Genomic DNA, 24,768 nt, shown 5'->3' on the forward strand with positions numbered 1-24,768 from the left:
GAATGGATTGGCCATTACTTGATACGAGTTCGGATAATTTTCCTTACAGCCAATTCCTCTTTATTTATATTGTCTGACTTTTTAAACCTCCGATAATTTCCCAATACCTTTGACAGAGTGAGCAATTACCCTTTCAGTGTATATTACCCCACGGACATTTCCCCGCTCGTACATTTATAAACAAAAATATGAAAAAAAAAATACATTTAAAGCTACATGCCTCCAGATGAGTCAAAATATTTCAATAAAATCAAATTTGAGAAAACATTACTAAGATGTAAGGAAAAGTGAAAAGTTTCAAGATTCAAGTAATATTTTGCTTATAATGTGCGATTTATAACTGATTTTCAGTATTTACATCTATATTTCTACTGCGTTACTAACGCAGTAAATGCTAATTATGCATATTTTGACCACTTTTGGTAATTTACGTGGTTTGTAAGTGCTATTGATAATGTGAAAATTTTTCTTTTTGGCAGGGTCTTTCAAATAGAAATTTGAAAGACCCTGTTTTTGGTTACTATACAATATTACACATTCAAATACATTTCCAACATTTTCATGAAAATTAGCATGAATCTGAGGGCGTGCTGCTTTAAGTCACTTTTTTTTCAAAATGCAAACAAGAAATGACGCGTAACAAGATATTAGAAGGATTCGTAACTGCAAATAACTATTACGCTGTTGTCAATCTCATATCTTTCAAATACAAGGGAGTCATACCATGCGCGCGCATCCTCAAAATTCTGATACCGCAAACACTTTTTCACCCGATATTTTGAACAAAATCGAGTCATGTAAAGCAATCAGAATAGATTTGAATTAAATTTCTTTTGCAAAGATGTCCTTATTTCTAGTTTTTATTAATATTCCAGATGCCTTGACACAAGTCTTCCCTTTCTCGTTAATATTTCGCGCATGGTATGACCACCTTGAAATAAACATTAACTAAGTACTAGTAAGTAGCATCTCGGTGCCACCCTCCGTCACATTGTGTAATTTAATACTTGTAAAACTGCTTACACAGATATATGGAAAACTACATATTTCGTCAGTTGCTGTAAAGACAATTTTCAGTTTATTTGAACCACTTTCGAGTCCGTTCCTGGAACTAAGCATGTCTGGTAGTACAAGTAGATATGACAGAGGCCCCAGTAGGGCTCAAACCCACGATTTTTTGGTTGATAGGCAGAAATCTTAACATACCGCTGCTCGTAGGCAGTTCTCTATTTCTCGAGGATGAACCTATATAGTGGAAGTTACAAAGATGATATATCTGGGTGACTGAATGTCTCCATCAGGATAAATGAATACAAAGTCACTTTCTATCTTCATGGTATAGCTGTAATGAACTCGTCTTTGACTTGCGTTTGTAACCAATGGTATCGTAAGTTTTAAAACATTCTGATAGTTGTCATGCAGCAAATTCGATTCTAGAATTCTTCAAATAACTTTTTTACAATATAAAGAAAACAAGGGGAGCTAAGAAGGGTCATAGAAAGTGTCTATGAACATATGATAGAAAAGTAAAAAGGTACAGGTAAAGAAGGGTTATGTCCCTATTAAAAGTCATTTTACATAATAACAAGAGGGCCATGATGGCCCTGAAATCGCTCACCTGTATATAGGCCCCTGGGCCAATGCCAATTTTAAACCAGGGACTTTTATTTGAGCAAACTTGGTAGACAGCCATTAGAAGATGTTTCATGATAATTATATAAGCTTTAACTCCTTGGGGTTTTTATGAGAAGATTTTTGTAAGTTTTTACTATATACATATAGGAAAAAAATGACACCCCCACCCATTCTGGAGGGGCCAATTTTGACCCCAGGGCTTTTATTTAAACAAACTTGGTAGATACTAACTAGAAAATATTTCATGCTTAGTATCTCAACTCTAGCTCTTTTGTTTTTTTTAAAAGAAGATATTTTAAGTTTTTACTCTCTACAAAATAATGAGAATCAATTACCCCCTGGGGCGGGGCCAATTTTAACTCCAGGGCTTTGATTTGAACAAACTTGGTAGTAATTCACTAGAAGATATTTCATGCTTAATATCTAAGCTCTAGCTATTTGGGGTTTTTAAAAGAATTTTTTTTTAAGTTTTTACTATATACAAATAAGGAAAATCAATGACCTCCAGGGCGAGGCCAATTTTGACCCCAGGGCATTGATTTGAACAAACTTGGTAGACACTCACTAGAAGATGTTTCATGCTTAATATTTAAGCTCCAGCTCTTGCGGTTTTCTAAAAGAAAATATTTTTAAGTTTTTTTCTATATACATTTAATAAGGAAAATCTATGACCCCCGGGGCCGGGCAAATTTTAACCCAAGGGTATTTATTTGAACAAACTTGGTAGACACCCACTAGAAGATGTTTCATGCTTAATATTTAAGCTCTAGCTATTTGGGGTTTTTAAAAGAATTTTTTTAAAGTTTTTACTATATACAAATAAGGAAAATCAATGACCCCTCGGGGCGGGGCCAATTTTGACCCCAGGGCATTTATTTGAACAAACTTGGTAGACACTGACTAGTTGATGTTTCATGCCAAATATTTAAGCTCTAGCTCTTGCGGTTTTCTAAAAGAAGATATTTTAAGTTTTTACTATATACAAATAAGGAAAATCAATGACCCCCGGGGCAGAGCCAATTTTGACCCCAGGGCATTTATTTGAACAAACTTGGTAGACATCCACTAGAAGATGTTTCATGCTTAATATTTAAGCTGTAACTATTTGGGTTTTTTAAAGAAGATGTTTTAAGTTTTTACTATATACAAATAAGGAAAATCAATGACCCCCTGGGGCCGGGCCAATTTTGACCCTAGGGCATTTATTTGAACAAACTTGGTGGACACTGAATAGGTGATGTTTCATGCCAAATATTTTAGCTCTAGCTCTTGCGGTTTTCTACAAGAAGATATTTTAAGTTTTTTCTTTCGGTGCCATGGCAACCAGAGTTCTGCTTGGAATTAAATTCTTTGAACAATTTTTAAAGTTGACTACCAAAGGAACATTCCTGTGAAGTTTGGATGAAATTGGCCTAGTGGTTTACGAGGAGATGTCGTTTAAAGTAAAAGTTTACGGACAGACGGATGCCGGACGGACGCCGGACGAAAAGCGATCACAAAAACTCACCATGTCACTTTGTGACAGGTGAGCTGAAAAAATATGGCAAGATTTTTAATCTTTTAGGAAATTACTAAGAACTGAATTTATTTGGATTATCACTTTTTACAGTTTTTTTGTTCTTTTCATATTGTTCTTTTTTACTGTTCATTTTTACATATATTTCTTTAGATAAAAACAAATGAAAAATAACTCTTACACACATTTATTACAACAGTAAAATCTCATTCTGATGCATTGGCTTACATTTATAACAAATGACAAAAGTAAGACATTTCATTTACACATGTAAATACAGAAATAATGTGTTGATTGTTTAAACAGATCTGTACCTGATTTCCATATCCAAAATAAATTATTGGTACCTTCAAAAGAAGATAACTAACAATAAAACTGGTACTTATTAAATTCACTTGAATGAAATCCTTTATATCATTTAAAACAAGTTCACCATGAGTGTTACTACATGATTATTTGGCAGAATTCAATCACACACTTGCAATTACAAAACAATATACTAATGAACTTGCAGACCTTTTTTAACAGACTATTAATCTTAAGAATATCAAAGTTGATAATACAACAGTACAAAGCCTGGTCAGGCTGGCCTGGTTCTATACTAATGGCAATGGCAGCCCACTTATGTTCCACTAGGGCAAGAATTTAACATTAATGATTTATCAAGATTGTAGGGATTGCTGGAAACTTATATGACCCAATCTTGATTCTGCTTCCTGGAACTTACCAGTACTGGGTCTCATCTAAGGATACATTGTTGTGACCCTAGCAGAGCTTAACCCCACCATCCATGCATTGTGTGGCAGTTTCCTTAATCACCAGGCCACCATCATTCCTCTCTTCAAAATGAGAGTTTGATAAAATTATCCTCTAATTATAGTATTTATAGTTTAAGGTGACCTTAAACAAAAAGTTAGATGATTTATTTATGTAAAAGTGTTATGATTATTTCATGATGTTATATTTATCACAGTGTAAAATTTGTTGATTCTACAGCTTAGACCATGCGTCCCCTCAATGTCGATTCTTTCTGTTACCCCATCCTCTTCTATGATCTGTAAAGATAAATTAGTTAGATCATATAACTTCAATCATAAAATGATGTAAAGTGAAACCTAATTCTTTTTGAATTTGTAACAGTCCATTTGTAGTTCAAAATGTAAGAGATTTCAGAATTAGAATACAGCAAGAGCTGATGGTAGGACAACATGCTAGACTATTCTCATTGTCTGATAGTAAAACAAAAGCCTAAATAAAGTAAAAATTTCAAAGTTCTAAAAGGGCCATAATTCCGTCAAAATCCATGATAAGAGTTACGGGCCTTGGATAGTGACATCCTATTATGCTCTCAGATAAGAGTGTGAAGTTTCAACAAATTCACTTCCACAGTTTTGGAGATACCAACTTGAACACGAAACTTTACTAAAGTGTGACACTAACACCTGGGTGAGTATAACAACTCTCTGTTTTTTTGAGACAATCTAAAATCAGTATAGAGCCTGGTCAGACTGCGGAGATATTAAGTTTTCTGTACTTTTCATTTTTATTCTTAATTCTTTATTATTCTAATTTTTTTTGATAACATAAAAAAATAAATACTAGACTGGCTGTTAAATATTATGATACAGTTCAAATCAGGCAGAAAAATCTATCACCAACAAATAAATAAAACTCAACTTGCAATATTTCTGAAAGAAGAAATATTCCTAGTTCTTCATCTAAAATCTTGCAGACAGCACATCATCTTAATAACAGATAAAACACTGGTGCACTGTATATTTTTTTAAATAAAAGTATGATCATAGTTGTTGGTAATTAGTTACATCAACACCTGCACACCATCATAAATTATTGTAAATTACAAGTACATTTGTATTTTCAAATTAATTCTCTAGAATTATGAGGTAGTTATCATTAAAAATGAGATTATTTCCCAGTAATATGTGTAACTTACAACTAAAAATAAAATTTAATGCGAGGCAAAACAATGTAAATTTTCAATAGCTGGCACTTATAAATATAGAGTGTACAATCTTTATGTAAAACTCAGGAAAGATGTATCCCATCAAAATTTAATGACACCTGATATAACATGTCATTTGAGATAATTATGCAGATTGATATATGATATACAATGATATACTAGTCTGCTATAGCCAGTTATATATGACATATGTATATAGATAGATTTAGGGGAGTACAATATATCACAATATATTGACTATTGCAATATTTCATCTGGCAATATTACACCACAATGCAATATGTTTTCAGATATCGAAATATATTGAAGCAATAACTTTTAAATAATTAAAAAAGCCCATATAATTCTATTAAGATGGAAGTGTATTCAAATTGTACACAGCTAAAAAATATTGACTTCAAATGGCTTCTACAAAGTGTTGTCTAAACTCCTTCATTTACATTAATGCCTTAACGCAAAGTCTTCTATAAAAGAGCATCTCATTCAGCATTAATTGGGACATAATATTAAACAATTAACTCCTTTAATAAAGTGTCTGTAGGTCTTACCCTTGATATGAAGCATAAATAAATATATCAATTTGTATACATAATTCTGTCAGTAGTCATGGTAGAGTTATGAATCTGAACATATAAATATTTGAAGATTTAAGTAGACACCTTTAAAAAAGAAAGAAATTACATTCCTTAAGGAGAAATTTTTAGTAAAAGGGAGATAATTCTGGAAATATTTCTTCTTCTAGAGTTAATAAACCTATCAAATATGATGTGGTTGATGATAAGGAACATATGTTTGAAGTTGATACCTTAAGAAATAATGAAGTTATAGTAAACAATACTGTATGCAAAAAACTTTAATCAGAAATCTTTACATTGACTCTGACACTGGAGTGAGTAGTAGCTAGTCAGTAGGAGAGGCTCAACTTGTATTTCATACAGTGGAGCTAACAAAATAACACACTTACCATCCCTATACTCGTCCCAGTCTCTGGCTTTCTTGAGTTCATCAGGATCATCATTCTCTAGACGGGTTTCTTTCTCAGCCTCTTCCTTCTCTTGTTCTACTTTATCTTTATCCGGATCCTTCGCCCAGTCTTCCATACTGTGTCCACCTCTGTAATATAATGTTAATTGTTGTCTATTGATATCAAATAATATGTTCAAATAATGTTAGGAAATGCTTAATTGACTTTTATTTTTGAACAATTTACAGAATGCGGCAAACACTAATTAGTAAGTTTTTAGAAAGAAGGCTCGAATCAGGACATGAAATATTACCATATTTGAGATTTTGGTACATGTACTTCTAAGTTTATTGAAATTACATTGTATTCAGACATATACAATTTGGAACACAAAATAAGAAAGACATGGATAGGCCAAACGAATATTCAAATATATTCGAAAATATTCGAATATGAAAAACAAAATTTAAACATCAGTATCCATATACATTCCCGGCCACAATATATAATTTATGTTCCGGGTAGCTGAGCTTCCAGGAAAATCTTAAATTACTGGCTAGTTCACTCTTACCAGGAATTTTATTTGTACAACTTTGATAATGGACAGTTTAAAGTTCCAAGCAAGGTAAGTCATTGGTACAAATATAGTGTTTTAATGGTTGTATATTGAATTACTTATTTTATTCATTTTATGTAATTTAAAACTTGTAAAATGGTGTGTATTGAACCTTAATTAAATGATTCAATTCACGTAGTTGTGGGTTTGTATGACTTACGTATGAGCATGTAATGTTCCCTCCTCAACTTTTTTATCAAAGAATTCCTCTATAGTCATGGTGGGTATACCAGGATATCCCAGACCATATATCTGTTTCTGTATCATATCTTTAGTTATAATAAATGGACGGAGGGGCTGAAAAATTATAATTCAATCATAAACAATTTTTATATACATGTAATACTTATTCAGACAAATGATCTGATACTAGGCATAGTAAACATCTACCTTTTGAATTCTTCTTCAAATAATTAGCTCTATTCACCTGTTATTTCCTTGAGTTATTGTAATAAAACTGACCAGAAATATTATATTTTTAAATAGTTCAGATTACATTGTTGTTTTATATTCATTTTTTCATCTTTTTTTTTTATTACTTATGTTCTGCAAGAAACCTGTGGTTAAAGTTCTGGACTCCTAATTAGGTTGTCTTGACTGTGAATATATTTAAACTTATCTACAGATCTTATTACAATTTGTTGCTTAATTTTTATATTTGATACTGAATGCCTTGACACTGCCAATGAGTAGAACATAATTTCATCATTGAGCATTCAAATTTTGGAGAGTCAAAATTGTGACAACAATAGAGGAACAACAATTTAGGATGCAAATTTGGGATGGTGAGACAATAAAAGGGCAGGAACAACAACAAATGTATATACAATGAGTGAGACTAAAAAAGGATTGGAGGACCACACTAAATAACGTATTCAGGAATATACCGGACAAGACGCTTGAATGATTAATGCTAAAATCTTGCCTTTTCACACAAGGAAAAGAACTTTAAAAGATCTAAATTATCTTTTCATACTGATTTATAATATGAAAATGAATGAAAAATGTAAGAATTGGTGAAAAAATAAACAATATTTGTCTTTTTTTTTACTATGATTTCTGCAAGCGTCTAGAGGTATTGCTCCAATCCTGTAATGAGTTAAATCCATATACAATCATGCTAAATTCTAATATAGAAAATAACTTACTGCTGAACTTTGATCTTCTACTTTTTTCGGAGGTTCACTGTGTGATTTATCTCCCTTTCTTTTAGCCATAAGCTCTAAAATACCTATTTCCCCTGTAACATCAAAACAATGAAACTGATATGTTATACTTTACAAGTACAACTTGATGTAATTTACCAGAAGAAGTTGTACAAGGGTGTTCTTTTTGGATGTTTGTGTGTTGTTTTCTGTTGTTGTTTGTATATATTTAAATTAAATACATGCAATGCTGTTTATTAATTTAGCATAAATATGTGTGTGTTTGAAATATTTAGTTTCTTGTCATCAAATGTCTTCCCTAAGAAAGGATGATTACCAAATTTTTCAACATGATACGGTACGAAATGCCTTATTTACCTCCAAAGAATGGACTCAATGTTGGATACAGTAAGTCATCAGTTATGTACATTAGTTATGATATATGTAATAACTGAAAGCAAATAAACACTCCAGTCAAACACTGCTATGCACTTTATCATTTATTCTCCCATATTTATTAGACTATGACAAGAATGTCACCCTGTCTAAAAGCAGAATCCTTCCTGATTTGTTTCAGTTTTTGTGAAGTCTTAAAAAAAATATTTTAGTGCCTAAATATAATGTTAAGTGTACAAACTAAGTGATCTAACAGAGCCTTAGGCAATAAATTTGCACACAAATTATGCTGAACATTTCTGTTGCTATGACAGTAATGAAAAGTTAAATTTTGTTGTTAGAAATAGTGAATTTTGTCAATCTTGCATAAAACATTTAAAGTTTCCCCCTGGATTGTGATAATTTATATATTTCTTAAAAATATAGATCTGTAACTTTCATAAGTTTGATTCCTTTAAAGATTAATTGTAGTCATCTGAAGGAATACAGCTTAAAGAACAAATGGGAATATCTGACGTACCTTCAATACTGTCTAGCTCATCTATACAAATGTTCACCCATCTTCTTAATAATGTGAGGTAATATTCTCTCTGAAAATATAAAATAGCAACACATTTTGAATGTGTACAATGTTATATTGTTGTATACTATAAATGCCAGCAGTAACAATTAACTGTCTATATTATAGTATAAAACAAGGCCAACAATCCAACGCTAGCTGAAATATTGGCTATGCTATAGTATATTTACATGCCACAAGTATAAATCCAGGCCAGTCTATATCCCTGCAGTCTTTAATGTCAGCTTTTCCATTGGTAAGTCTCTTAATTTATCAACTGACAGGTTCAATTCAAAGTATATTAATGCCACAAGAAATATTTACTAAATTAGGTAGTAAGTATGAAAATGATTTCTGAATAAACAATGTCAAATTTTCAAAACATTATCTTTGCTGAGTGACATTTAATGTTAAAGTTTCAATTGATATGGATTATATACATGTATATAAACAAGGGATATAAGCTTCAATTCTGGTACCATAAAAATCTAAAAAGTCACAATTGTAATCTACACATGTAACCCTTACCTTAACTTCATCATCAACATGATCTTGTTCCACAACCTCTTTTAAATCATGCAACTTCTTCTCTAGCTCTTTCTGTTCTTTATATCTTTGTATTTTATTATTTCTCTGTCCTGACATTCCACGTAGATCTGCTGGACTGTAATATATAGAGGATATTGAATGAGTGAATGAGTGTATGTTCAATACTGAATTTATTGAACGAGTTGAATAAAATTATTTTTTGGAGCATCTGATGAGCAAAATATTATTTTATTCAACGAGTTCAATAAATTCAGTAATGAACTTACACAAATTTAAAATTCTATTTATCAATTACCCAATATAAAGACCATTTAAATTGAAAAAAGAGTCACTTTCATTGACGCGCCTATAGTATAACGCTAACATTTAGCGTGTCTTTACACTTCGTATAACACTAATGACGTCACGTTAAAATATATGCACGGCTGTGCAATACCATTTTTACGGAGTCGCAAAATCAACAGGGGTGTGTGATAAAAATAGATTCTACGCTTAGCATTTTACAAGGTACTAACAAAGATATAAAATACTGACTTACAGATAAAGATAAAACTATTAACATTAGAAGAACTTTTATATTAAAGATATGCTCAAATTTGATGTAAAAACTATTGATTATTGCTACACAGTTTCTTTATAAATATAATAATAAACATGTTTTGACTTCACACTATAGGTGGTCAAAATATAAATATATAGTGTCATTAAAATAAACTGGCAACTGTACCAACTTTGCTTGAACTGTAATAGGGAATGCAGCTTCCCATACATAGTTTATTCATTCTTTTATTCAAATTAGACATACTCAGGAAGAATTTCATAGATTTCAATAAATTTGTATGATTAGGATATTTTACTCAAGGATGAGCATAGTATATCTTAAACACTGTTACATTCATATCTATCAAGTCAACCCAGTACACATCTGTGCCCTCAGATCATGATCTGCACTGTTTGCTATTCAGTCAATACATGTTTTCAAATTTTCCTTTAAACTGATGAATAGTTACATACAGATCGAGTCCATCTTAGATCTTTAGCCTGGTATGAGTTAAATACTGGCATAATTATTACTAACAAAAACAAATGTTTTTACAAGATTTTTGGTTACAACAATAAAACAGTTGTTCAAAACTTTTGTTAACAATGTCTGAACCACAGGATTGCTTAACAACAAAATTGAATGCAGCACTTAACAAATCTTTTGTTAATTTAACGATAATACCATTGTTAAATATTTAACAAAAGTTTAGAACAACTGTGCCAATGTATTTAACCTGGCACTGCTTAATCACTGCTTAAAAACATTGCTTAACTATTATGAAATACAACCCCACCAAAGTGTTGAAGTCAATGCTAGGCATATACTTTAAATATTAATGTATATGCTTTCAAGCAATTGCTAATAGCCGAGAGTAATGGACTCATGGAGGCTTGGTCTTGCTGTAACAAGTTTAACATGAGGGAGGGCTTTATTTTTTCTATGTCTTAGAGGAGGTGTGGCTTGTCTTACCTAGGTCTAGGAGGGGCGGTCCTTACAACTACAGTAGTATCAGAATTTGTTGCCTCTTTCTTCTCTGGGACTTCAAAAGTTGTTACATTATAACTGCGACACATTTTTAAAAAGTCTGTGTAAAAATCCTGTAATATACCAAAATAGGCAACATACATTACATAATTAATGCTTTTAAACTATAAATAAACTAGAAATTTTAAGGTTAATTTTTTTACCAATACAAACAACTAATATTAATATCAAACAAATTATCAGAAAGCTTTTAGTACTGACATTAACAAAATGGCTATTATAACTTTTTGATACTTGTCTATAACTACTGCTTTATATTACATGTACTTGCATTACAGTAGCCAAAAACTAATAAAATATTTTGCATTTACTTCACTTGTAACAAGATTTATCAAAATTTCATTTACGTATTTAGATCACCAAGCAATGAGAATATGCAAATATACTACATAATAATAAACATGATCTTTAGAATAGATTACATATCAAGTAACTCAACTTTGGAAGATAATTATGTAACTCAGTCAAACACTTAATTTATTAGACAATAAACAGATGACTGGTAAAAAACAATAACGACAGAGACAGTGTCTTGATTAACAGTTCCCTACTAATTGTACAAGTCAGATTAACTTTAATTCATTAGTTTAATTCCTACAAATTACTTAATTTCAAATCTTTTTATCAACAAAATGCATAAAAAATACAATTTAAAAAGTGCTCTTAATATTTCCTGAAACCAAAATCATAACAACAACAAAAATTATATAAAACACAAAACATATATATATATTTTCTAGTGGCAACTTACCTGACTTTCTGTAACCACTTTCAGCCTGTCTCTTACTGTATTCTTCATTAGAAAATATCCCATCAAACCAGGCAACAATAAATACCTGATAATAACACAAAAATTTACACAAATCTGAACATAATTATATCTATAAGTAAATGTATTAGGTGTCTTAGATCTGCTAGCATGTTTGTTAGATATAGTAACAAGATGGGTAAAATACTCCATCAGTACAGTATCAAACCAGCCTGTACCTTTAAGCAACCTGACCTTACTTTATATATAAAGTATTGACAACTCTTCATTATACATGTATTTCTAACCCTTACAGTCATGCTGGAACAGAAAATGGACAGCCTTTGTGCAATCTGAACTGGCTCTATACTTTTAATTGCTCAATTTTGTATTGTGACAGTGACATTCCTTAAACTTCAAATGGACTGTGTGTGTTCCAAATTGAAATTGGTTTAAAGCAGGTTAAAGGTTAAACTTGAATCTCTATATCAAGTTCTACATGAGCATGATCATAAAGCAAAAATGATTGAATAGAGATATCATAATACATGCATAAATGAACAAATTATATTCATGATTATAAAGCCATAATTAACTCCAATGACTTTTAAACTCGAGGTATTTGTTCAGTCATTTATCGTACAATAAGTTTGTGAGAGTTCACCAAAGCTTAACACTCAACATATTATCCTATATTGGACCCTACCTGCCAGCCAGGGGAGAGAACTATAATACAACCCCTTTTCAAACGGGCATATAAAAACTGTATCTCAATTCTTCATACTGTCACTGTAATCAATTGCATTTTTTCACATACTGACAGCTTAAACATCTAGATTTAAAATGCCGTACAAAATGTAGAAAGTGCTGTAATAAACATTTTCAGGCATAACCATGGCAACATTAACTGTACTTACTTTATTTCTCCGGAAGACACTTCGTCTATATCTTCGTTTCTGCTGAACAGTTCTAGTTTATTTACCATCATTATGGCTTTCTTGCACATATCGCAGGCATGGTATACATAGCCCTGTAATCATATGAAATAGATACTGTCAGGACCTAAATGGCAAATGTGGGTTTTTCTATCTAAACCAAAATTAAAAACAAAAAACAAACTTTTACAGCTATATCTTCATACTGCAATACCATTCAGAATTGCAGACTTCTAAAGTATCTCTATTCCCAACTTATTTTTAAATACAATTAACAGAATGTGGGATTTTAAAAGTAAGGCTTACAGTATGGATGCTAGTTTTGTCATAAATTTGTCATGTGCTTTAGGAGTTAATTTTAAAACACATGGTGATAATTTACCTCCATGCAATTTCCACAGAGTATAAGCCAAAGAAATAAATTTTTAGCCAAAAGTAGGTCATTGTACAGCGGTTGATGATCACCTAAATGTTCAGTAACCAGTGACAAAAATGAAAGATGTTACTCCTGAAAAGCGCTGTTGTTGCCAACACTGAGTGTCCCCATTCAAGCCATCTCATCATTATATTATCCTTGGAATCCTCGTTATCCCTGCCTACTCTGTAGGGCTACTTCTCTTGGCTTCAGTCAGGACAATGCCAGCTGAATCGTAGATTGGAAAAGAATGGAAGAGGTAGTTTGGTCTCCAGGATCTGCTCTTAGTCAGATATCAGCCTGTTTTGCCTGATGATAGCCAATGAAGTTGTATTGTGAGGTGATTTACCAGTCTGTTCCTGTTGCAGCTACTTTGTAGCATGTTGTAGCTACTGTGTAGCAGGAGACACAAAAATGATTATCGGGCTAAAACGTACAGTCATGTCCGGTGATCTTGCGCGGCCGGTGATCTTGCGCACTCGGCACCAGAAGTATATTTCCTTTCGTTTGTTTGTTTGTTTATGCTGTCGCTAGAAATTTTCAGCCAAAATTTGTGACTTGGGCTTATTTAAGTAAGAAAGTTAAAAAAAATATCTGTCAAACATGTTTGTTTATATTATTTCGTCATCCTAATTATTTATTCATAAACACGCCCACTGACCTATTTTCCCATTATATTCCTGTCTATTCATCCAGTTCCAAAATTTTACGTCCAGCAAGAATGAAAAACAATATCACACATTTTAAAACAGTATTGCACCGCTTAAACGTTGTAAATTTCCTTTTTTCCCTTTGCATTCAGTTGTTATCTCCTGCCGATTCTCGCCATCTTGTCAAAATGGAAAGCCCCTCCCGCGCTTTTCAATTATTTTTCTACGGAAGCGTAAAAGGTAAGAGCATTAAATTTGTTAACTGGGGGTGTTGTACTGTGTGTAGTCAATGTCTGAAATTCTGTACAGAAATTAAGACACTGACCGGAAGTGGTGATTTCAGGTGTCCAAGGTGTAGTAGTGAACACACTGAACAGTAAAATAACAAATCCTTGATGTAAATAAGTTTGTGTTACAGTTTTGTTTGAACAGTTTGAACAGTTTAAATTAACCTTTCATAAATTGGACTCACAAAATTTATATTGATAGTACTACTGGGACACCATACTTTAAAAAAACAGCTACCGTGACGTCATTCATAATGCATGCGCAAGATCACCGGACAATTGAATGTTGGGATTAAACATGGTGGTAAGTGTTTACATTGCTGCACTCCTGCAGTTCAATGAGTTATTTCCAAAAAATATTTGTGTCATTATATGTCTTTAAGATTTTTTGCAAATAGGAAAATAATTATGAATTTTTTGTATTTATTTGAATCGTAGTAATTTAAGTAAATTAGCCGATAAGTGCTTAGGTGCGCAAGATTACCGGACAGCATCGTATATTTTATTCAAGGGTCATGTAAACTCAGCCAAATATCATTCAACTGGAAAAGCTATTAATTATGGCTTTTTATGCATAAGTATTTGAAGTATTGATTTATCCTGTATTTTGGACTATCTAGTACAGTTACCTAGATTGTTCCTTAGGCCACATATGTATCAAAATGTTAGCTCATTCACACAGATGACTGAAAAGTGATTCTTATATGTTGTGCACTTGATGACAATTTCAGCCAATTCTTTTGCCTATTGTGCCTTCTCTATAAATTATGTGCAAAGTTTATTTTACAGTTCTGACAAACTAGATCTATCCGAAAACGTGCTACTTTGAAAAATAGGCATTTCATAAAAGTGAGTTAAATTATTTACCTGCACTTTATCAGAACTAGTAGATTCTTCAGTCTTCTCCAATAAATCATAAAATTTCCAAATTTCGTTGAATGTGTCTGGTAAATTTTGATCGGAAAGTGATTTTTCTGCCATTTCACAATTTTCTGTTCGTTTCACAAACGCTTATTGTTTTCTGAATCATTTTGTAAGCGTCTGCAAGATCTAGACTGTCATGGCAGCTTCCAGGGAAATTCTGACCTTGTACAGAACTTTGCTGCGTGAACTGAGAGCTGTTTACCCAAAGGTATTTTTTACAAAGTATTGAAACAAAATTTTTAGCTTTTAGATAATTAGGAATTTGTTTGTCAATAGTAATGCAGGATCTTAAACATTCCTCATTTGTTGCCGGTTTTCGCGACATAGATGGATTTTTTTTTTAAAGAAAAATAAGTTGTCTGGCCAAAGTTGTGTCTTTTTCCCCTAGAAAAAGCCTACGGACAATGCGTCTCTATGGAGGAAGTCATAAGAGGGTTGACTATTTATCTTCAAAATTTGAAGTGTCTGAGATCTAAAGTGTCTGGTTCCCTAGTCCTAATGATATGAAATTAGGCAAAGCCTATGAACGGGGAAGTCGTTAAAAATTCCTTTCATTTTTTCCGTTTTAAAAGTGTCATTTGGTATTTCATGCACTACTTCCGTTTTCACTCGGAACACTCGATGTTTATTATTTATCCGAAAAGTTGAGATTTGTTCCGTTATCGGAATACACCGTCTTTTATCATTGAGTTACATTGTAAATGGCGGCGCCTAACTAGAACTGACACTGAAAATTTCATTGATAGTTATAGAATTCTATATATTTTTTTTTTTTTTTTTATTTGATTTTCTTTTAAATATACATGTGTAGTCTATAGCCGGGCAAGCCAAAGCCAAAGGACTTTGACTTCCCCGTATGAAGAAGGCAAAGCCTCAAAGTGAGCTCGATTTACTTTTATCGTGAAATAGTATAAAATAATTGTTCATTTTTTTTTACATTTTCTGTTTTAAAATTGTCATTTGGTATTTTATACGCTGCTTCCGTTTATTCTGGTTCCTTCCCAAACCAAAAGGAAAGCTTGCGGCAAGCTTGCTGCAAGCTTGTCGCAAGCTTACATTGGCTATTTATGCTTGCTGTAAGCTTGCTGCAAGCTTGCGCAAGCTCGCCAGTAGTTTCATACAGAATTCTGCAAGCTTGCGCAAGCTTACAAGACAATTTTTATCGCAAGCTTCTTCGAAAGTTTAGACTTAGAAAATTCTGTGAAAGCAGGAAAATGAAAAGTAGTGAAAAATTTCTAAGTACAAAAACTTGGAAATGTTAATAAAATCATTTCACTCAAACTAATTAGCATTTATATATAATATAATGGGATTCAAATGAAATCATTTATTTCATAGATTTTATTTGCCTGTCTTACATTCTTTGTTTTTAAGATTCATATAACTTCATCATTTTTTTTAATTACTCACTAGTGTTATTAAAATTCTTATTACTTTCTCAAAATTATTAATTAATGCCATGTCAAAAATTAGAGGTTCACTTGAGACATCTGGATGATGTTCAGTAAAAAAAAGAAAATCATCCAAAATCAAAATGAAAGACTGGAAATCAAGAGTGTTAATTCAGCTTATAAATTTCTAATTAAAGCTTTCAACATAATTACACTAAGATAAAGTCAGTATTTTAAATTAGTTATTATGAAAGTTAACAAAAGTCCCATTTTTTAACAATTGTGAACATACAAGCAAATATAATGAACACTTTATTTTGTGTAATGGCTATTTTTTTAATTTCAATAAAAGTCACATTTTTTAACAATTGTGAACATACAAGCAAATATAATGAACATTTTATTTTGTCTAATGGCTATTTTTTTTAATTTCAATCATTGAATGCTAATGTTTTATTCATGTGTCTTTTAATTTTTAATTCATTAGCACAAGTATATCATTTCTTAAATATTAACTATCTTGTGCAGAAGTTAATTATGGCATAATTAAGATTCAATTTGACATTTCATAAATTGGTCTCCTATGAGTATTAATTGTAGTCTGTTAGCACATTGAAGTGATTGTAACTTACTATAAACATGTGTTATTGGTCAGTGATCGGTCAAGTGCAACATTACTTTCCCCCTACTGTTTTCAGAATAACCAGCGTTAAACTCACCTATCTTATATAAAAGAAAGTGTGAGATAAGTGGGGTTTACAACATGTAATCTAATACCCTGAACCAATCTGGTATCAGGATTTGATCTCAGAAAATTCAAATATTATACTCAGGAAGAGTTTATTTGGACCTCAGTGCTTATAATTTAAAAAGATGCTTAGGAGTAGAGTTAAACATGTGACTAAAGTGCCATTTAGATGAAACAACTTTATAATGTGAACTTTAAAAAAATTATAATGGGACATTAAAGGAGTTCTTCAATCAGATGGAAATGGAAATTTACTACTGTTCAATGGAATAATGGTAAGTTATTTAGACTATTTTATTACAACAGTCTTTTCAAATTTACCTTGCAAATGAACACTTTTAATTTTAGTTTTTGTTTTTCTTCATAAATTTTACATATGTGCTGATTTAAATCTTTTTCACTGAGTGTTATTGAGAAGGAATTTTTAAATCTGCCCTTTTCTTTACATTATGTACCAGTAAATTACATTCCTGGTCATGATTTTTCATACCATTTACATTTTGAGGATATTTCAGTAAATTATGGGTTTATATTAACAGTACCAAACTACTATCAGAATAAGCATTTTGATTTTACACAATTTATATATTATGTATTAGTAATGAATATTTTTTCTTATTTACAGGAAAACTTACAATGCTACACAGGTATCATAGAGAGTTTCAAATTATAATGATGAAGGAAAGAAAAATGAGGTTTAAAATATCCCTAAAATTTTCCAAAATGAGGGGCTATTTTCAAAGTTTGCCTAAATTTTCTTTAATGTTTATTGGTTGGTCTTGCAAAATACAAAATACTTTTACCGTTTAGTTTTTATTTTATTAAACTTTGAATATATCTGGTATCATATTTGCTATTAAATTTGGCATTATTTAGTAAATAAATACCTACAATAATTATATAATTAAAACAAAACACTTTTTTCTTCCATAGGGAGTCGGAGAGATTAATAAAAAATGTTAAAAAGAAAAAAAGAAAGAGAAAAAAATTGCCCCTTCTGGGGTTTGAACCCACGCCCCCTCAGTTTCAATACTTTTTACAGTGATTTTAGCCTATTTGAATACTCTTCAAAGTGGAGACTGTGCATTAGGGGTGTACTACCTTAAACTAACAATTGCCTTGTTAGATATAGATCTATATTTAATGTTGAAATTATTTATAGAAATATTTAACAAAATTAAAAACTATTGCAGCAAGAACAATTTTAATTTTTATAAATAATTAAACTGGCAAAATTGCCCAAAAATAATATTTTACTATTGCCAAAAAATAATATTTTACTATGCAATTTGTGCTTTCAAATATTGATCTTTTTAATTACATGCCAATAATACCAATCATATGCATATTAAACATAAATAATTAATTATGATGCAATTTTTTTTTTCAGTGTGTACAACAGGCAGGCAATAATATGGATAGTTGTGTGCAACAGTGAAGTCATTCTGACAGACTGAATCTGTGAAGGACATGATTTATCATAAATTATGGATACTTATTTGAAAAAAACAACAACAAAAACAAAAAAAACAGTTATCTTAAATAAATAATATTTGTTTTCTATTTTCTCAACTTGGTAGACATTTATTATTTTTTGAATTTGTGTTATAGAATTATTTTTGTTAAGATGACTTGTAAATCTAGAAAAAAGTTGAAATGAATAAATTAATTCTATTATGTAATAGTTTATTAATATTATACCTTATCACATGAGGACGATTAATTGCAATATTGGAGAATTAAAAGAAGTTTGTTACAGGCCAGACGCAAGCTTGTCGCAAGCTAGAGGCAAGCTTGCCGCAAGCTTGCAACTAGCTTGCCGCAAGCTTGCAACTAGCTTGTCGCAAGCTTGCAACTAGCTTGCCGCAAGCTTGCAACTAGCTTGCCGCAAGCTTGCAACTAGCTTGCCGCAAGCTTGCAACTAGCTTGCCGCAAGCTTGCAACTAGCTTGTCGCAAGCTTGTGGTGCCTTTCAAATCTAAAGCATGCATTTTTGAAAACAGGCTGCAAGCTTCCCGCAAGCTTGCGGCAAGCTTGCCGCGAGGTTCCAATTCTAAGCTTTCCGCAAGCTTTATTTGCAAGCTTGCGACAAGCTTGTTGCAAGCTTGTCGCAAGCTTTTATAAAGCTTGCGATTTTGGTTTGGGTTGTCCTATTATGGTTCCCAGGTATATTATATGAAAAAGGCAAAGCCTCAAAGCGAGCTTGATTTTCTTTAACCATAAGATAGTTTAAAATAATCGTTCATTTTTATTTTACATTTTCGATTTTAAAATTGTCATTCGGGTTTTTATACACTGCTTCCGTTTATTCTGGTTCCCCCTTTCTATTATGGTTTCTATATAAGTGCACAGGATACCAGTCTACGCTTCCGTTTTCAGAGTATATCGGCTTTTATTGTTATCTTGTAATTCGAAAAGTTGCGATGTGTCCAATTAGGTATTTCGGACGAAAGTTCTCAAAACCATCACATAGCAGGTACTCACGTTACCCTTCAGGCCAGCTCGTCGAGCTCGCTATAAGTGCGCAGGACACCAGTCTACACTTCTGTTTCCAATCAGAATACCGCGGCTTTTATGGTTTAATTTGAAAAGTTGCGATGTGTCATTTCAGTACTTCGGACGAAAGTTTTCAAAACCATCACTATCTAGCAGGTACCCTTCGGGCCAGCTCCTCAAGCTCGCTATAAATATGATGTCACTTTGAGATAGTTTTGCGAATAAAACATTTTTCGGCAGTTAGTTGCAAAAACAAAATGATATTTCATTGCAGGCAAATTTGGGCTGCCTTAAAGGGGAAAAGTTCGGCTTTGAGAGGGGAAAAAAACATACTATTTTGAGTGGGGAATGGGGCCGAATTTCGCCGAATATTTTAGTGAAAAAAACAAAACAAAAAAAACACTGCGCCTGTAGTTTATAGTCAAGCAAGCCAATTAATTAAAGCCCAGGCCAGCTTCATGTACCTGACCTTTGACTTCCCTGTGTTCAAATGTAACGCATATTAATTGGCTGAGAACAAATAGTATATTGATGAAGTAACTGCTAAATAGTTAAAAACTCTACCTAAAATAGCGAGAACTACCTAAAATAGCGAGAACAGCATAAAGTTTTGTTTCAGAAAATATTTTTCTATATGTATACATATATGTAGTATTCATATGTGTTAATACCAGTGACATTCTATGCTACAACTCTTTCGGGAATCATAATTATGAAAACAATGTAATTTTACTGTTATTAAATTTTCTAAAAGTATTTCCTAAGATATAGCTTCATTACCATTTCAGGATTTATTTTGAATTTATTGTAGGACAAGTTGACAGAAAGTCCAGCTTACCAACATGTGAGGAAACAATTTAGAGAACACCGAGTTACTACAGAAAAATTATGTCGTAGCAAAGTAGAGATGGAGTACCTCGCAAGAACATACCTTTGCTTTTTACAGAGTGTAAAACAGCATGAGGTAATTCTCTTAAATAATTCTAATAATCTTGACTTTCTTTTAAATTACCATTATTTGGATCAAGGAGATCTACAGGGTTTCATTTCATTATCTAGCATTGACTGACAATGTATTATTTATGTGATGTTGTATGAATTGTGTTTGGGCCAGAGGCCATAATTATATTCAAATTGACTGTGAAAAGTTGATCTAAATGCTACATTGTATCTATCTTAGAGCTCTTGTTTGTGATCAGTCAACAGGCGTCATAAAGTTTTAGTTTCCATGTATCTATCTGTTAAATCTATTTGAATGTTCTGAAACAATCGATGTTGAAATTTTAATGAAAGTAAAATGATAAAAGTGTTTTTACAAAAGTAGGTGTCAAGGATATGTGGAATATAACAACTAATGACTCTATTGTATGGTCAAATTTCATTAGCATGAAGTTTTTTACGACCAGAAAGCATTTTGTGATGGTCTTATAATATAATGTATATAATGTATAAGCTAAAAGTGGGAAAGTGAAATAAAAAAATGTTCTCATTTGTTGATATAAAGACAATGTTTTTAAGAAAATATCATTTATGTTTCAGGAGTTACATTCAGCTTACAAAGGAGCAGGGGAGAGAAGTATTGAATCAGCAGCTAATCTAGTGGGACTTAAATTACCAGAACTGCCGGACGAGCAAGACTAGACATGTGTCTCTTGTGATTTTGATGAACAGATTTATTTAATATCAAACACGTTTTGTGTGTTAAGTCATGTTGAAATGCTGTCAAGTTAAACTGTGTTAGCTAGATATTTCAAAAAAATTACTATTGTAATGATGATTGACCAATAATGGCGAATGACAAACATTCAAATATAAAAACTGCCGAAGATATAAAAAGACTGCCCACCCACTCTTTTTTATCACTTGAACATCACTAATAAATTCCTAATGTCATTTGTAGAAATTCCTTTTTTGTGATGCAGGTAATTGTTTATGAAGTAGAATATGAAATTGAAAGTACTAATTGCAAAATGTAAAGTTATTTTGACTTTAATGTGCACACTAACTATTCACACTTTGATAACATTATGAATGTCATTTTAATGTAGACATGAGAAATACAGTATCCCTTTCCTTTTGAAAATATATTTTTAGATATTCAATACATCATCCATTCTCACATATCAAAAACTTTCAAAAGTGGTGTAAAACTGACAATAGATGTTAAGATACAGATATTATATGTGAAGTTTATTGTTATCACTAATCAGGGAATAATTTAGCACAAATTATAGTATATTTAAATGTGAAACTGTATTAAGCAATTGTTTTCTCTAATTTATTTCGGCCTTAAGCCTTTTAATTTGGAAGAGGCCCTCCTAAGCCTTTTAAATTTGGGAAAAATAATTGCTAAAATTAAGTAATTAAGGGGAAGGTGAAAAAAAAAGCTGGTGTACGTTCAGTTTACAGTTATGAAAACTGCATGGGATTTTAAAATGTAAGGTTTGAATATAGAAATCAACTCCAGTTTCAGTTTTAAAAAAATGTAAAATTATTTTATTTGAAAACTATACAACCGTTTCAACATCAAAAGTCTTCATTAGGTGTAATTTGTTTACAGGAAACTGATTAAGTAAAGAATAATTGGCAAAGATTATAAACAGAAACTTCATTGATGTATAAGCTAGGTACAATTATTCCTGATGGCATGAATTCCAAAATACTTTATTAATTTTGGAGATTAATTCTTCATTTTTATTTTTATTATAAAAAAAAATGAATTTTCTATTTTTTGCTTATGACTAAAAACTAATTTCATGTCAGTGTGTAGCTTATGCTGGTCTTTTAATTTTACATTGCATGATTTTTAAGAAATTTTCCATTGGAATGACCTTTTATATACATCTGTTACAAACAGTGATAAATCACAGTCAAACTAAATGATACTGAGAAATCTGTCAAATGAATGCTTAATATTCTTTTGAAAGAAATCGTCTTTAGGAAGACTCTGTGACAGTCACATGATTTTCAGGTGAAAAGGTCAATGTGCTCTTAAAATCAAAGTATCTCCTTTTGTAGTAAATACACATGTATGCAGATTACTATCCAGCATTTGGGAACATGGAGTACACTGCTTATAGGACAGCTCATTTCATCATTGAAAATGACATATAGTAGTGAAATAATCAGATGAAAAAATATGAGACATATTTAACTTTCATTATCTAGTGACATATTTATCAGAAAATTTAAACTGATTTTTTCTCCTTTTTTAATATATATTTTTTTAGCCCTTTCGCTGCCAGAGGGTTATTTATTTATTGATCACCTATTTGCCAGAAGGTTTCTAAGAAATTACTATATTATTAATTAATATAATTATTATTATTTGTTATTAATATTATAATAATTATATATAATAATTACAACAATATTAATAAAGAAATATCTAGATAATTATACCATCGGCAATAATTATTAATATTATTATACTATCAGATTGGAAACATATATTATATGTTTCCAATCTGATAGTATAATAATAATTATTGCCGATGGTATAATTATCTAGATATTTTTTTATTAATATTGTTATAATTATTATTATTATAATTATATTATTATAGAAACAGCAAAAGCTGTCTATATGGCAAATACGCCGAAAATAATAGGGACGGCATATGCCGTCCCTATGGCAGTGAAAGGGAAGAAAAAAGTGTTAAAGTGACATGATGCTCAATTTCTTGCTGTCAAGCTGAGTAGAATTAGATATATATTTATCTTAAGATTGGCTATAATAATTGTGAATGGCCAATCATTGTGTATGATACAATATAAAAACTACCTTAATTATAAAAAGTATGCCCCAATCTTTTTTAAGATTTTAGTGATACATTCTGAATGAAATTTAAAGAAAATATTTTGGTCACATGGGTTATTGATTAATTTTTCTTAGTAAAATATGAAATTGCAAAATGTCAAGTCATTTTTATTTTAAGTTGTTTACTGACCATTTACTTGTGTCACTTAAATTACGTAGCTAACATTTTGTTTTTTTGATGGATGATTATAACATAAAGAGTCTGGAGAAGCTATTTTGTCACACAGTTTTATATCCCTGACTACATTATATATTACTGATGGACTGTATAGATCTAACATGTTTTATTTAATTTTATATAAACATGTAAACTATTAGTGTATTTTGAATGCTGTTACATTTAAATAAACATGATTACTGTATAAAAGGTATTGATGTTTTTATTTTTGACTAAGGTTGTAGTACTTTATTTCTAATTGAGTGACCTGAACTTTTCTACCTTTTTTGCGGTTGAATTTTAAGTCACACTATGGGTGTTTAGTTCATGTATTGACTCACAGTTGCTCTTTAGAAACAAGAAGAGAGGACATCAAAATGCCAACCATTTATAAGCTGGTGGAATTCAGCCCACAGTGGTGATGAGAAAATTGTTTAAATTTAGACTACTTTTTAACAGTTTTATGCTTTTTATACGCCCAATTGAAAAAAAAGACAAAGGTAAACACAGCATCCAATTTTATCTGGAACATAATTTAGGTTAATATTTGCAAAGTCACAAGAGATGATTAAATATCCAGATAATGTCCAGAGCATACCTCCTATATGCATGGAAGAATTGTAATGCTACTTTATAGAATTGTTAGCCACTATGAAGAGCTGTGTCGAGCACTTGATCTAGGTCAAAGGTCAAGGTCACACTAAGAGAAAAATTGAAAAATGTTTGTTGAAGCAAAACTACATACACCAAGGGATTTTATTATGACTTGGCACAAATGTTCATCATTGTTAGCAGAGTGTTGCTCACTAAAATCAGGTTCTTGCTACCATGGATAAGGTCATACATAGAGGTCAAAGTTCAGATAAAAATATAGAGATTTGATAGGGACCATTTAGTCAACATTTATTGAGGGATTGTAACACAAATGATCATTTTCGTGACTACAGCTGTCACGCATGTAATGGAGGTCAATATAATTATGCAAGGCGAAGGTCACTAAAAATGATTAAATATCCATATATTTTTCAGAGCATATCTCTTACATACATGTAGGAATTTTAATGTTACTTTATAGAATTGTTCACCACCATGAGACATAGTGCCCTGTCTCTAGGTTAAAAGTCAAGGTCACAATTAGATTTCTGAAAAACACTTGTCAGGAGCAAAACTTCTACATGCATTGAGGGATTTAATATAATTTGGCTTAAATTTTCATCATTTTGAGACTGAATGTCACATTAAATTC

General features: G+C 31.4%; 2 protein-coding genes across 2 annotated transcripts; one reads left to right on the forward strand and one right to left on the reverse strand.

Annotated features, from left to right (window-relative positions):
* Positions 1–3,322: 3,322 nt before the first annotated feature.
* LOC132727193 (immunoglobulin-binding protein 1-like) lies at positions 3,323–15,023 on the reverse strand. The gene is made up of 10 exons (XM_060712620.1): positions 14,855–15,023; positions 12,618–12,730; positions 11,704–11,788; positions 10,878–11,005; positions 9,344–9,479; positions 8,777–8,846; positions 7,864–7,955; positions 6,876–7,012; positions 6,100–6,248; positions 3,323–4,206 (listed from the first exon to the last, which is right to left on the reverse strand). Exons 1-10 carry the CDS (start codon positions 14,966–14,968, stop codon positions 4,166–4,168), a joined length of 1,065 nt encoding a protein of 354 aa, XP_060568603.1. The 5' UTR covers positions 14,969–15,023; the 3' UTR covers positions 3,323–4,165.
* On the forward strand, positions 15,004–21,223 carry LOC132727194 (protein FMC1 homolog). The gene is made up of 3 exons (XM_060712621.1): positions 15,004–15,119; positions 20,357–20,509; positions 21,085–21,223. The coding sequence occupies exons 1-3, from the start codon at positions 15,048–15,050 to the stop codon at positions 21,184–21,186; spliced, it is 327 nt and encodes a 108-aa protein (XP_060568604.1). The 5' UTR covers positions 15,004–15,047; the 3' UTR covers positions 21,187–21,223.
* The last annotated feature ends 3,545 nt before the right edge of the window (positions 21,224–24,768 follow it).

This window comes from Ruditapes philippinarum, unplaced genomic scaffold, assembly GCF_026571515.1.
Source record: "Ruditapes philippinarum isolate M1 unplaced genomic scaffold, ASM2657151v2 ctg5358_1_1_1_1, whole genome shotgun sequence".
Classification (NCBI taxonomy): domain Eukaryota; kingdom Metazoa; phylum Mollusca; class Bivalvia; order Venerida; family Veneridae; genus Ruditapes; species Ruditapes philippinarum.

Bases quoted from the DNA above. Each gene is read 5' to 3' on its own strand.
- LOC132727193 (XM_060712620.1), bottom strand. From the start codon at position 14,968: ATGGCAGAAAAATCACTTTCCGATCAAAATTTACCAGACACATTCAAC. The intron at 11,789-12,617 runs GTAAGTACAGTT...TGTTATTATCAG, and splicing joins GTGTCTTCCGGAGAAATAAA to GTATTTATTGTTGCCTGGTT. The intron at 9,480-10,877 runs GTAAGACAAGCC...TATATATTACAG, and splicing joins ACCGCCCCTCCTAGACCTAG to TCCAGCAGATCTACGTGGAA.
- LOC132727194 (XM_060712621.1), top strand. From the start codon at position 15,048: ATGGCAGCTTCCAGGGAAATTCTGACCTTGTACAGAACTTTGCTGCGT. The intron at 15,120-20,356 runs GTATTTTTTACA...AATTTATTGTAG, and splicing joins TGAGAGCTGTTTACCCAAAG to GACAAGTTGACAGAAAGTCC. The intron at 20,510-21,084 runs GTAATTCTCTTA...TTTATGTTTCAG, and splicing joins AGAGTGTAAAACAGCATGAG to GAGTTACATTCAGCTTACAA.